Source organism: Trematomus bernacchii, unplaced genomic scaffold, assembly GCF_902827165.1.
Source record: "Trematomus bernacchii unplaced genomic scaffold, fTreBer1.1, whole genome shotgun sequence".
Taxonomy (NCBI): Eukaryota; Metazoa; Chordata; class Actinopteri; order Perciformes; family Nototheniidae; genus Trematomus; species Trematomus bernacchii.
In genome coordinates this window covers 9,558,817-9,573,073 of record NW_022987698.1, presented here as the reverse complement: position 1 = coordinate 9,573,073, position 14,257 = coordinate 9,558,817, and the positions used below count along the sequence as shown (strand labels likewise).

The window sequence follows — 14,257 nt, the reverse complement described above, 5'->3', positions numbered from 1 at the left end:
AAAGAAAAAAAACACCTTGATAACATTGCAATGGGCTATAAAGGTGCATAATGGATTTTTTTATCAATTACATTTTCTGTATTTTTATTGCAGAACAAAAACAGGGTTAGTAGTTATGAGTCAAATTTAGTGGATCAATGAACCAGCTTGCAAGGGCACATGTTATTATTTACACCTGTGTTGACAGGTTAACATTGTTGACAGTTAAAATCTGACATTGTGAAACACTCCCATGTTGTCCTGGATAGCAGCTCAGCTGTACGCCAGAGAGTCAGTTTCATTTTAATTAATTTAATTAACCAATTTATTTGTCACCTGTCAAGCTCCAATGTTATTTCCAATCTGCCATGTAATGGTTGATTATAGTAGTGATACCTGGTGAGCCCTTAATTGTGACAGTTGTAGTTTATAGCCATACTTTTCATAATTTTCTAACATGCTTTATAAAGAAAGTGGGGTTAAGTGGGGGAATGGGAGGTTGTGTTCTGCCCAGCCAGCACTATTCAAAGTGCAGTGAAAAGCCCTCTGCCAGTCAAACACGCATCTCAAGTGTCATATTTATATTTATAGCCAGGCGTCTGTCTGCCAACTGAACAACACCACCAATCACTAACAACATTGTCAATGTATCCCAGAGGAACAACTTAATGCAGACATCTCTATTGGGCCCAACACCAGGGAGTGAGAAACTTGGAGGAAATTCACACAAGACATTTTTGTCAATCTTTTATTAGTAAACAAATTGACAATTCCCTTTTTACAGATTTGGAAATACACTGCAAACAAATGTTTTCAGGCATTTTGTTACAATCAATATGAAACATAGTAAAACGCTAAATATGGTAACTACAATGCTGATAGAATTACTAGAAACAAAGTATATTGTGGTCACACAAGTGGCTTAGAATAAAGACGTTGATTTATGTGCAATGAGATGGAATATTTCTACACTGAAAAATATACATAATACAGAATAATGACATTCCCAGGGCCAGCCCAAGACAATTGGTATTTTTCAATGCAAAACTAGCACACATTTCATATCCATGCCTCCTGTTTACAAGGAGAAACATATGTCATTATGAAACTTCAAATATTTTAAGCATGTATGTTATAAGCACTTTAAATCATAATATTACATTGACAGTTTAAAAAAAGGATAATTATGCAGAAAATATTTGGCACCGTGTTCTTGTTAGAAATAAGAACTGTGCAAACAGTCAAAACCTAAAATAACATTGAGATCATTAAGAAGTCGGACATTGTTAAAAAACGTTTCATCAAGAGTTTTCACACAAATAAAAAACAGAAGACTGATTGATAATAAGTCATACGGGCAAATGAATAAGTCAGTCAAAGTGCAGCTTTCAAAGCACCAGAGTCATTCCCTTTAAATGTAAGTTTGACCTAGAATGCCACTCTGGTTTTAAAACATCACACTGCTCATTTCAAAGAGGTCATTATCATCTGTTCTACACTGCTGGAATGAGATCACATTTTCTGCTCTGCGGTATGAACATCATCACTCTGTTAATGTTTTATTTTCTTGGATTAGATCACATTTTACCTTGTCATCATAACAACTATTGCACTCCATGGAAAAATCCTTAAGAAAATAGGCAGCACTGCTTAGCGCACAACTCATCAATAACAACTACATTTAACATGCGTAAAGGCAACAAAAAATAAGGAATGCGCTGACAGAAGAGAACACAATCCAAATGTATAAATGTGGGAAGGCTAATTAAGCCCACATCTGTTTTTTGTTGGCAACTTTAGAAAGAGGTTTTGGGGTTAAAGAGGTTCAAGAGATACAGAAAAGCATGAAATTACACAGAATTAATAAATCTGTGGGGGCTCATGATTTAACTGAAGTTCAATTAGGCCAAAATAGGAGTTAAACTTCTGTAACATAGCATTAAGGATCATAGAGTATTGGGATAATAGAGCTCTGTGAAAGCTATAGTGTACCACATCTGTTTGAAACAAAACGAAAGCTGGACCTACAATAAGTGCCTGGAATTTAGAGGAAGAAAGTAAAAGATGATGGGAGAAATGTAAATCAGAAGAAAGACCTTGGAACAAAGCGCATACAGTAATTCGGAGCAGCATGGAGAAAAAGGTTCATTAAGGGGTCAGCATGTTGACACAGTGCCACGTCTGATTCTGCACCTACAACCTCACTGAGGGGAGATTTAAGCTCAAAAATCGGAGTTTCCTCTAAACGAGCTATAGCTCTCCAACCTCAATGTTTTCATCGCAGGCCAGGTAGTAAAACAATACTGCATGCACGAGCCTCTGCTGATTACGTGCAACAAAAAGAAGAAAGATAAAAAATGTTTATGGGTCAATTACAGATTTTGGCAAGACCTCACAGAAATCTGTAAAACTGTTGAGAAGTAGCAGCAAAGGATTGAGGACAAGCATGCTCGCCAGTTTAAACAAAGCTAAAGTGATATTGTGAAACAACTACACTGTGTGCACGACAGGAAACTGCATATACAGGATTCAGTTATTACCTTTTCAGTAATTACAAGTTGATATGTGGGGAACAAGTGAGCAGCTGGGACTCTTGAAGACTGCGACAGAGTCAGCTGGAACAACAAAGTCCACAATTAAAAAAGAAATAGTTGGTTTTGGGGGATACGCTTTTTCCCTTTCTGCCTGAGTGTTAGACAAGCAGAACAATACAAAGCAGGAGGGTAAACACCTGGCTCTGTCAGATACAACGTAGTTATTAGTGAGCTTTAGAGGGGCTGGTTGACAGATTTCGCTGCCTTTGGACGGAGCCAGGCTAGCCGTTTCCTCCCTGTCTTTATGCCAAGCTACGCTAACCGGCTGCTATTTAGTGCTTAAATGAGAATGAATTGAAATTCTCATCTCACCCAAGGCAAGGACAAAAAACACATTTCCCAAAATGGCAAACTATTCCTTCTATATAAAGACATTAGGCTCCCACAATCCTTTTATTTATACATGTTACATCAAAGCACCCATTAGGTATTTGGCCTTGAAAGACATCTTGATTAAAACAGCACTCACACAATAAAATCGATATTTAGCGTGCAAAAGCTGTCCTACTTAAATCACCAAGATCCATTTAAATATCTTTTGAAAAACCTATGATTAAAGGCAAGTATAAAAACTTATGACTAGCATAACTTTTTCTCCAAACTGTTTTGATAAATTATTGATAACACATGTTAACTATAAAGATGAATCCTTCACAAAGTTAAGAATGTTTTGGGAGAGACATCCCAAAAAAAAGGCAATAACTTCAGTGATATTAAAATAATTTGGTGAAATGTAAAGTCTATGTTTTGGTTGAAAGATAAAAGGTTTTTGACAAATGTACAAGATGTACAAATGATCTCTGAATTCATGAATCTGTAGATGTTTACTTCCTCTAATCAACCCGGGGCTATAATACACCAAACCGAGGTTGATATCCATTTTAGAAGTCTTGTGTATGTTGGTCTTTCATTTGCATATCAATGTATCAATGCAAACTTGAAATATTTCTCCTGCCAGCAATCTTTAGCGGTATATATGTTGTTGTTTTTTGTTGTTTACTGGTGCAAAGATGCATTTGCTTTTGTCATTAGAGTGGTACTGCTATAGGCCCATATCAGGCATGAGGGGTGTTTGAGTGTGTGGTGGCTGTACGCTGAAGCACGCTGGGGACACAGAGAGAGCAAAGGTCAGGTCAAAGGTCATGTAGGGACAGTCACCGGCATCATCAGCAACACGTCCTGCGAGACTCTGAGGCCTGACGTCCCAGTTTGAAAGCTTTTCCTGAAGTTCCTCCTGCTGATTCAGCAAGGGGGATGCGCTTACCTTTGAGAAAACAAAACAAACTTTCTTAGTTGTGAAACCTCAATTTTTCATATCTATTTTAAATGTACAAAATGTTTCTGTTATTTGCCCATGTGTTAATGTATGTGTGACTGTATGTTTTTTCGATGTTAAAAAAACCCCAATAAAAATATAATGTTAAAAACAAGCAGTTTCCCAATGACGTAATAATCCTGAATATATCATACAACACATGTTTATGTCTATCAAGTTTTTAGTACGCAGAAACACTTCAGTATGATGCATTTGTCTATGTTTCCCATATGAACACACTGCATATGCAAAAACTGCTTAGATTTATTATGTAGTATGGAATTAGGGCACAGCTTGTGTATTTCTTTAATGCTTATCAGTTGTCGAATCGAATGCTCCCATCTCTGCAAATGTGTGTTTTAAAACAAAAATGTCAGGATGCCATGATTAAGTGGATTGTGCTTTGGCATTATCTGCTGCTTTTTACTATCCAGCCCATCGCTGAAGTCTGATGCAAACACAGAAAAGAATGATAACTCCCTTGAAATATTTATAAACCATTCCTTAGCAATATTGTTCAAAAAATACTGCAAAACTACCTGTTTTAAAACACAAAGAGAGACAAGATAATGATCTTAATGTGACTAAGCTTAATTTGTCACGGCTCAATTTGAACCCGGGGTTGTACAAGAAGAAACACACTCACTTATCTCTATAAACACCTCGTTGATGTTAATGGCATTCTTGGCACTGGTTTCTACAAAGATGGCATGGATAGAGTCAGCGTAGTCCTTGGCATCCTTCTCTAGCACTTCCCTGTAAATAAAAGAGGTATTTGGAAATCATTTTGTTGCAACATGCGAACAGATAATCAATTTTCATGCATTTCCAGATAACCTTCAAAATGTACTTTCACAGCTTATCATGTGAAAGATTTCCCAATTTCATGGAAGATATTCCCAAAAGCAGTGCCAGTTTTCCATGTTGTGGTAGATCAGTGGTTCTCAAACCTTTTCTGTCATTCCCAACTTTGAACAGGTGGGCCTTTTCAAGCCCCACCTGTTCCTCATCGCTCCAATAACATGGTAGGCCAAGCTTAAAATTGTCAAATGTATCGTTCTATAACAGGGGTCTCCAACCTTTTTTAGGATGAGAGCTACTTTCAAAAAATAAAACAAGTCGTGAGCTACTTTTACTCCTCTTTTTTTGTTTTTTTGCAGTGTATATATTTAGCACATTTTAACATTATTATATGCTCACCTTTAACCTTTGTGTGCTGTTTGGGTCTGTGGGACCCGGTTTCAGTGTTTACTAAAAGAACATGTATGCAATTTAATTATTTTGACCTGCTTTATTTGGGGGTGGACCTCACATCCCCTAGGGGGGTCCGGGAAGATTTTTTTAAATGTTGAAGTTGAATGCATCAATCTGGTGCACTTTGAGCACAACATGAATTTATGGATACAGCTCTCAACACTCAGATGAAAGGGAGCTGTATACTTTTCAATAATCCAAACATCTTTAGAATATGATCACAACCAATAACAAATCATTTAAACTTGATTATTCTTATCTTATGTTACCTAGTTAGCATTCTTTCTTTCTATTTATGCATATTTTACTAATCACTCCCCTTTTAAACTGTTTTTAATTTTTTTTACTGTCCTATAGTACACATTGGAATGATGTTCCTTTATTTTTTACAACTAGGCTATATTAAATAGATAAAGGTGTGCTCTCTCTAGCTCTCTCGCTCTGTCTCGCTCGCTCACAGAGGCTGTGTGCTCCTCCGTGGCGATGACGGCTTGCGTTAAAAAATAATAATAAACATAGGCCTATTTGTAAAGTGGGGGGACACAAACGGGATTTCGAAAAGTGTCACGGTTAAACTCCTTATGAAGTGGTGAGATGCCGCTCCACATTGCTTTTCTTCCCGACTGCAACGCTGTGTGTGTGTGTGTGTGTGTGTGTGTGTGTGTGTGTGTGTGTGTGTGTGTGTGTGTGTGTGTGTGTGTGTGTGTGTGTGTGTGTGTGTGTGTGTGTGTGTGTGTGTGTGTGTGTGTGTGTGTGTGTGTGTGTGTGTGTTTCACATGTGTGTATGAGAGATTTTTACATATGTCTGTAAATGATTTTGGTTTCAGTTGTGTGTGTGTGTGAGCAGGCTCGGATTGGCCATCGGGAGATTCGGGACTTTTCCCGGTGGGCTGCTGCCTTCGGTGGGCCGCTGGCTCTGGCATAGGTGGGCCGTGGACTTTCACAGCGCCGCTGCGCCGGTACCGCACCCGCCGCCGCAAACACCCGCCGTTGCGAGGCTCTGGCGCAGCAGCGCTGTGAAAGTCCACAGCTGTTGCGAGTCTCCGGCTGTAACAGTCCACTACCGCCCGCGAGGACCCAGGTTCGATCCCGGCCTGAGGTCCAAAAAATGTATTTAAAAAAAATAACCTCCCGTTCATCGCGTCCATTTGCGACCCACCTATCACATCTCTGCGATACAGAATAACAACAATAAAATCTTGAAATATTAAGTATGAAGGTGGTGAACAACAAAAAAAACAATAGAGGTGAGAGTGTAGTCAGTCAGTTTTTGTTTTTTCTAAACTGTCTATGGCAAGCGCTTTGTTCTGCTTGCAGAGACTAATTTGCTGTAGCTCCACACACTGAATTTCAATAACATTATTAAGCTAAACATTAGATATTAGGCATTAGATATTCATAAAGTTCCTAAAATATCCTTCGAATAATTCTTCTTATCGTAGCAAGACATCTAAAGTCCCATTGTCACTCTCGCTGTATATGAGAAGGTCTCATCATACTTCACATTCATGATAAAACATGTAGTATTTTCTCTAACTCCGGCTCACCTGGCGTCTGACAGGTCACATTTGTTGCCAGCAATGGCGACTACTATATTGGGAGGTCCATGCTGGCGCAGCTCCTTCACCCAGTTCTTTAGTGTTGTGAAGGATTCCTGTTGATAAACAATATATTATATATTTAACAATCCGGACTCAAATATGTATATATGTTAATTTAATTCATTTCTTGTTTTAACAGTTAATACCTGTATAGCATTTTTATTTTATTCTTGTGTGAATCTGTACAGTCCTGATTTTCGCTCTCACTCTGTTGCTGCTTAGGACGGAAGACTTTTTTGATATCGACTTCGGTTCGTTTTTGTCTCCGTTTGGACGGGGCCTGAGAGAAGGACTTACGTTTGCTGTTAAAAAGCTCACAGACCACACTTTTTATGTAATCATTGCTTTAACTGTTTTTAATCAGGTAGTACATTTAAGGTAACCTACACATTTACACCATAAATAACAACACAGTTACCTTGAGTAGGCCCAGAACTACCAGAGTAGAATACTCTGTTAAAAGTAAAAGTCCTGCATTCAAAATGTTACTCAAGTAACACTAGAAAAGTATTAGTATCAAAATATACTTAGGCCCCGTCCACACGGAGACGTAAACGAAAACGAACCGAAGTCGATATAAAAAAAGTCTTCTGAATTTCCCCACAGGGATTAATAAAGGGCCAGTTTATCTTATCTCATCTTATTCCTCTTACCTGTAGTGTTAGTTATCAATCAAAATTGTTTTGGTGTGAGTTTTCAAGTGTTTTCAGTCGTAGAGACTCCTCTTGAATCTAATCGAATAACATGCATCTACTAAATAAAGAGAAGCTCTACTGATCTAAACTGAAGCTAGCTTACGTTAAAGCTTAGCCGAGGAAGACCCATTATTGTTTACATCCTGCGCTGTTAAGAGCCTGAGCGTCTCGTCCAGGAGTAAATGCATGCTTCCTTATAGGCGGTGAAACGATATAAAGAAAATAGTTCCTTCATGAAACTTCTCATACCAAGGTCTCTGGATAATCTTGAGTAACCAGTTCATTGTCGACAACCAGACATTGCTGTTGAGTTTTTAAAAAACAAAAATAATACCTCTTTTGTGATGTCATAAACAATGATGGCTGCCGCAGACCCTCTGTAGTACATTGGTGCCAGGGCACGAAACTGTAAGTAGACAGAGAAACAAAAGCAATGAGTAATGATGAGCAGGGAGGAGGTTCATATCTGCATATTGATTTAAAACGATATCAAAATGATGATCAAATGACCTTATGCAACAACATTCATAAAGTAGACTTATCTTTAAAGTCTGAGGTTTAACAGATTTTCCTCCGATTTCTCATCTTTGTATATGCATAGGGCACTAAAAATATAATTGCCGTTTAATTGTACAGTTATATAGTTTCACATCCTGTATATCAATAAACCGTGTCTTGGCTTTTCATAGACTGTGGCTAATCTGTCACATAGGCACGGGAGTTTTATTTGACTCAATTATATTGGTATACAAATGAGAAAAAAAGACACAGAACCATTTTCTATACCAGAGGCCAAGTGTTCGGAGCCTATTAGCTTTATAAAAAATGGAAGTATGGCAAGTCTTTCCACCAAGACCTCACACATGTGGAAGCCATCAAGTAAAAGATGAGCAGAATGTGTCAAAAATAAACTTTTAGCATTTTGATATTTATGGAGGCCTTTATGTTTGATCTACATCAAAAGACCCACATAATCCAAACAACATGTGCATTTTATAAATTCATAGCTGCCAAGAGTTTTTTTTGTTTTTCTTCTTGGCAGGTTTTGTTATTTTCCTGGTAAAACACTTTTCAATGATCATTGAAACCTGGAATTAACAATGAGCTGACTGAAATCGCTCAACAACTATTCAAAAGCCAAGAAATATGATACAGTATATTGGTTTGAGGATGACACTTACTGACTGGATCAGATTTGATCCCAACTTTTTTTCCTCTAACCCCAACATCGGGTTCACATTTTTGTTCAACAAATATTAGACATATTGTCATATGTTGTTATATAATAGCTCAGACAGTCATATCCCCTTCAGGATGAATATATAACAACGTTAGTTATTCCCTGCGAAGCCTTCCCATTAGCCTCAGCTGTACTTTTTGGTGCTAATAGTACATATTAGCATGCTTACGAGTCAGAACTAAACATGGTAAAGCAGCGTTTAGTTATTATGCTCCAAATATCTGGAACAAACTCACAGAAACCTGCCGGTCCGCTGCAACTCTGACTACTTTTAAATCCAGGCTGAAGACTTATCTTTGTGCCGCTGCTTTTAATTGAACTATTCATATCTTAAACTGCACTCTAACTTTTATCCATGTATTTTTTCTTTTAATGTTTATTTTATTATCTTTTCTTTTTAATGACTGATTTTAAATGCCATTTTCTTAATGTCTTTCATTTTTGTAAAGCACTTTGAATTGCCTTGTGTTGAAAGGTGCTATATAAATAAACTTGCCTTGCCTTGCCTTGCCTTACACCAGGCTACACTGGCATGGACATATATCTTGTCTGTTATTTCATTCATCTTTCAGTTTAAGATGTGGTCAACAGCAATTTGATGAGCCCGCAAATGTCAGTGCAACTCAAATCCAATCACTTTTCCCGCCATTTCCAAGACAAACGGATATTATCAGACCATCCAATGAATAGAGACCATAGAAGCGAGAAAACAGCAGTTGCTTTGTGACCTGTAGTTTCTCCTAACTGAAGTCACCTTGAAAAAAAGTGGACTAGGATCCACTGTAACAAATATGGACATTTAGCTTAAAATGCTAGCAATGGTCTCTACAGGTTTTTGAAGTAGTAGCTGTTTCAAAATATGTATTTGCTTAACTTACCATATATTTCAAGATATAGTATTATTTCCCTCTCCTCTAACTAATAAACCCATGTATCATGATATTTATTGTCTGACCTTCACTTGGAATGAACCCTGCCTTCCCGCCAATTTCATTTTCCTTTTGCAATACGATGGAATAAACGATCTATCTTGGAGTGTTACCTCAGGAAAGCACACATTCCACATAATTATAGTTGTTGCTGGACCCAAGTCCACCAACGGGAATCCAACTTGAGATATTTGGCAGAGACACTGGGGAGAGTGCTGTCTGTTTATTGGCTGGTGTTGGGCTGCCCCACCACCAGTCCTGTGTGGTCTCTCTCTGCCTTAACCCAAAGAGCAATCACAGCGAGGCCAGACGTCTGGCCACACAGCGACCCAGAGAACGACCTCAGTGATGCCTGGCGGAGCAGATTAATTGCCGAAATCACTAACTGGGTGCTTAATGAAAGAAAGCCTGCTATACCAGTAAGATTTTAAGCCTCCTTTGCTTGTTTTCTGTGCGAAGGAGCAGTCAGAGGGGGAGGACTCGACGAGCTGTTGATAGCTGGGCTCAGATGTACTCGTGAGGCCTCATCTGGTGTCGAGATATGAATTGTGGAAATCACAGAGCCTTCCTTTTCGCTCTGGTCTCTCATTCCGTGTGCATTGGCTGGCTTTGTGTTCCCCTTTCTCAACTCAACACACTTAGATAGGCCAAAGCTCCACAGGAGTTAGAAAAAAAGCCACATAAGGCTTAAAAATTCCACAGAAGCTTTGTATGGGAAACACACACACATGCAAAAAAACCTACTGAAGGAATGTTGCTTCTTTTTCACACACGGATGTTCCCTTGGGAATCTGAGTTGCCACATAGTAGTGAAAAAAAGGGAATTTGTGGGATTAAATAAGTGGAGAAAATGGAAAGAGCTAAAAAGAAATCACTGACAAATTGATTGTTACCAGGAAAGTAAATGAAAAGACATGAGAAAACATAAAGGGGGAAAAAGGGGTTGCTGATAAGATAAGACACAGTGGCAGCAGCCGCCAGGGGGCTGAGACAACTTGGGTTTCAACCTCTCATCTTATCTCAAACGAGGCTGCATTGAAGTCCCCTCAAGTTCGTGAAGAAGCCGAGGTCCCCGGGGGAAAAAGGAGGATAAAAGACAAACAGCATCTTATCTCACCTCTCTGGAGAGGACAGCAGCAGGGATAAGACATTACAGCAGCAGGGAATGAAAATGCATGAGAAAAAGAGAAGGGCATCCACAGAATAAACGGGGAAGTCATGTGCAGAGTTAAGGCAGAGAAATGTAGGATGCAGGGTGTGAGTCAAAAGAGAAAGTATTTCCTTACACTATAACCGTCTGAGGCTTGGTGTCAGGGCATGCTTAAATGCTAAAGCTGTACTAAGACACCAAGATGTATCTTCTCCCTATATATCACATGTCATATGCCAGTGGTTCAGTCTTAAACTGTGTGTGGGCGATGAGGCATCTCAAATATTGCTGCTGTAGAGACACAGGAGTGTAGATTACATGGCACTTGCACATGATGGTTACTGACAACGACCAGTTTCAGACGTGCATGCAAGATAGAGTAACAAAGCACATAAAGCAACGGGGAACTCCTTGATTTGTGTCTCTAAATGTATGACTGCAATGAGAAAGAAGGAGTGAGATGCATATTATCTTGTAGGTTAAAGGTGACAGAAGGGACAAATCAATACTAACGTTTTTAATTAACCGAACAGATGCCAGTCAGTGATCGAAAAATGTTGAATTCATTACTCCACAATAGTCACACAAAAGGGGGGCTCCTAAACCAAGAGCACTACAAGTAAGAAAGAAGACCTCTACATTTAGGAAGGTAAATGTTGCCCCCTATCAGATATAATGAATAACTGCACTTTTCACTATTCTTAGGAAGTGGTGCATGCACTCGTGTAGATATCTTTCTCAGTTCCTAAAAGACACATAAGAGTAATGGGTGGATTTTTAAATATGCCAACTTTACATTATCATAACTGTGAGCTGCTGTGATTTGGCTGCTGAACCACACCATTTGAATCATGGGCTATCCACCAGTCTATTAAAACAAATACTGCTGAAGACAAAACCTCAGTGAACATTACTGACCCGCTCCTGTCCTGCCGTGTCCCAGATCAGGAACTTGTGCAGCTCGTTTTGGTATTGCACTGTCTTGGTCATGAAGGATGCCCTGGTGAAAAGAAAGGGGCTTCATTATTGATGTTCTATGTCATTTAACAAAAAAAACATTCATATGATTTAGCTGTTTACAAATATTATTTCTGATGTTAAAATTACTTTTGAAAGATGCCTTTTTTGATTTGTGTTGTTTTTATTTTTACTGTGTATAAACTTTTAGCACACTTATTCGAACAAATAAAAACTAACAATAATAAACATACACTTTTTTTAATCAATAAAATGAGGGATTATCGGAGTTCTGGCATTTGTATTCATTGTTTATAATCTGACTATTATTTTTCTTAATTAATCAATTTTCTTTGGTCTAATTTCAGAAAAGACTAAAGAAATGAATAAAGAAAAATTAAATGAATAGCCATAACAATGTCCTAAAGCCTTACATGATGTATTCACCTGCTTCTTTTTTGGACTACTAACTGCCTAAAACCCAAAACTCCCAACATGTGAAAATATTTTTCCGGAAAAGAGATTTCAATCTGATACATTTTCTGATCTTTCTAGTTCAAATTGGATTTAAATGATCTATAAATAGAGAGAAAATAACTGAATTCTTGATAATGTTCTGTGCGTCTCTATACACAAACCATGAAACCGATGAAACACATTATACAGTAAACGTCTAGCAATGGGAGACAGCAGGAACTAACCCAATTGTTGGGTTGATGTTTGGGTCAAAGCTGTCTTCCACAAATCTCCAAACAATACTCGACTTCCCAACGCCGGTGTCCTGCAGAGACAAAATAGACAATGTTTACTAAACACAGTCGGAAACAATAACTAGAAGTTTAATCACAAGTATAAAAACATATTCTCTGGCAATACGCCCAGACATTATTGCTTTTTCATGGCATCTTCATTCTTCCTGTTACCACTAGAGGCCTGTTACTGTATAATAGATAATTAATTAAAAAAAGAGGATATGTGAGGATGTTACTTCAGGAGTCTATTATTTGGAGGCTCGTATGATAATTATGCTTCTATTATATGCAATATGAACAGGGATGAATGTTAAGGATTTGGGCTGCAACTAATGTTTATTTTCATGTATTAATCTATGTTTCATTTTGTTTGAATAATCAATTAATTCCTTTATCTATAAAATGTCAACATTCAAATCACAACTTTCCCTGCATACAAGTAGAACTTTTTTTCTGACAAGCAGTCTAAAACCTAAAGACACTAAATGTGCAGTTATAAAAATCTCAGATCCAAAAAATGAAACCAAAAAAGTTTAGTCAATTTTGTGTCTGACTATTTTCTAATAATCCAGTCAATTATTATTTCAAATTAGTAGGTGATAGCAAAAAGGAGATGTGATGTTTCTTCCAGATTGATGTATTAATGGGATTCTGTTAGCAAAAATATTGGTTTATGCTGATGTCATATTCAGTTTAGACATGAATTAACATTGTACCTTTTGCTGATTTGAAATTAAAGTCCAGGAAAAGACAGTACCATTATTTGACAGTGAGTCCCGTCTGCTCATCTGTCTACCATACATAATAACGGCCAAGATTTCAGATTGTGTGTTATTATAAGAACAAATATTATAGAGAAGCAAAACAATTTTGATTAGATATATGTTTTTTTTTAAAGGTCATAAAATCCTAAAGCAAAGTAAGAATATAACAAAGAGCTAAAATATAATATGAAGTAAACAAATGAGTGGTAGACAGTATTGCAAATACACTAAATGTAAACAAGGATGTAGTAAATATGTATGTATGATGATAATTAATTAAAGCAATAGAGATGTAAACAGGAATGTAGTTAATAATAATAATAATAATAATAATAAGAAGAAGAAGAAGATACATTATTAACCAATGTAAGGCAACACAGATGTACACAGGAATGTAATGTGATTATATGAATAATCAATACTACAAAGCTGTAAACAGTTGTTAAAAGTAAGTAGTCTATAGACTTTACAGGTAAAGTGACTGTATGGTAAAATGATGAGGAGCAGTATGGATCATTTGATGACACAGGTACACTGAGATTTACAGTCAGGAATAACATACATAACGTGTTTACATCAACATCGATGCTGACTTACCCCCAGAAGACAGACTTTTAACTCTCTCAGCGCCATATCGATCTCCTCTACCTCAAAATGTGGTTCTAACGACGACCATTGGCAGTTTCCCCCTCTGCTTTATTTTTCTTTATTTAGAAAAATCTTCACGTGTTGTGTGTTTACAAATAATTTCACTTCGTCGTGGTGGAAAGCTGCCAAATCCGCATCTCATGTTAAGTTAAAACTCTTGCTGTCAGCGTTGAAACGTTCATTAATCCGTCCTTTTTGCCATGTTGTGATGATTATAGTAAACTAGCTAACTGAAGCTCAGTCTCCATCTTGAACTACGGAGGGCGGTCACGTGACTGTTCCGGCTCTTTTTTGTTTGGAGAAAAACACACAAAGCGCACAGGCGGATTTTTAGTTATGGCGAGTTTGTGCCCGAGTTAAGGAAAGGTTATCGTTTTGG

The 14,257-nt window shown here is 37.7% G+C and overlaps 1 protein-coding gene across 1 annotated transcript; it reads right to left on the bottom strand.

Annotated features, from left to right (window-relative positions):
- Positions 1–713: 713 nt before the first annotated feature.
- On the bottom strand, positions 714–14,113 carry rab22a (RAB22A, member RAS oncogene family). The gene is made up of 7 exons (XM_034139283.1): positions 13,828–14,113; positions 12,416–12,495; positions 11,676–11,757; positions 7,773–7,844; positions 6,690–6,796; positions 4,535–4,644; positions 714–3,837 (listed from the first exon to the last, which is right to left on the bottom strand). The coding sequence occupies exons 1-7, from the start codon at positions 13,861–13,863 to the stop codon at positions 3,740–3,742; spliced, it is 585 nt and encodes a 194-aa protein (XP_033995174.1). The 5' UTR covers positions 13,864–14,113; the 3' UTR covers positions 714–3,739.
- Between the last annotated feature and the right edge of the window lie 144 nt (positions 14,114–14,257).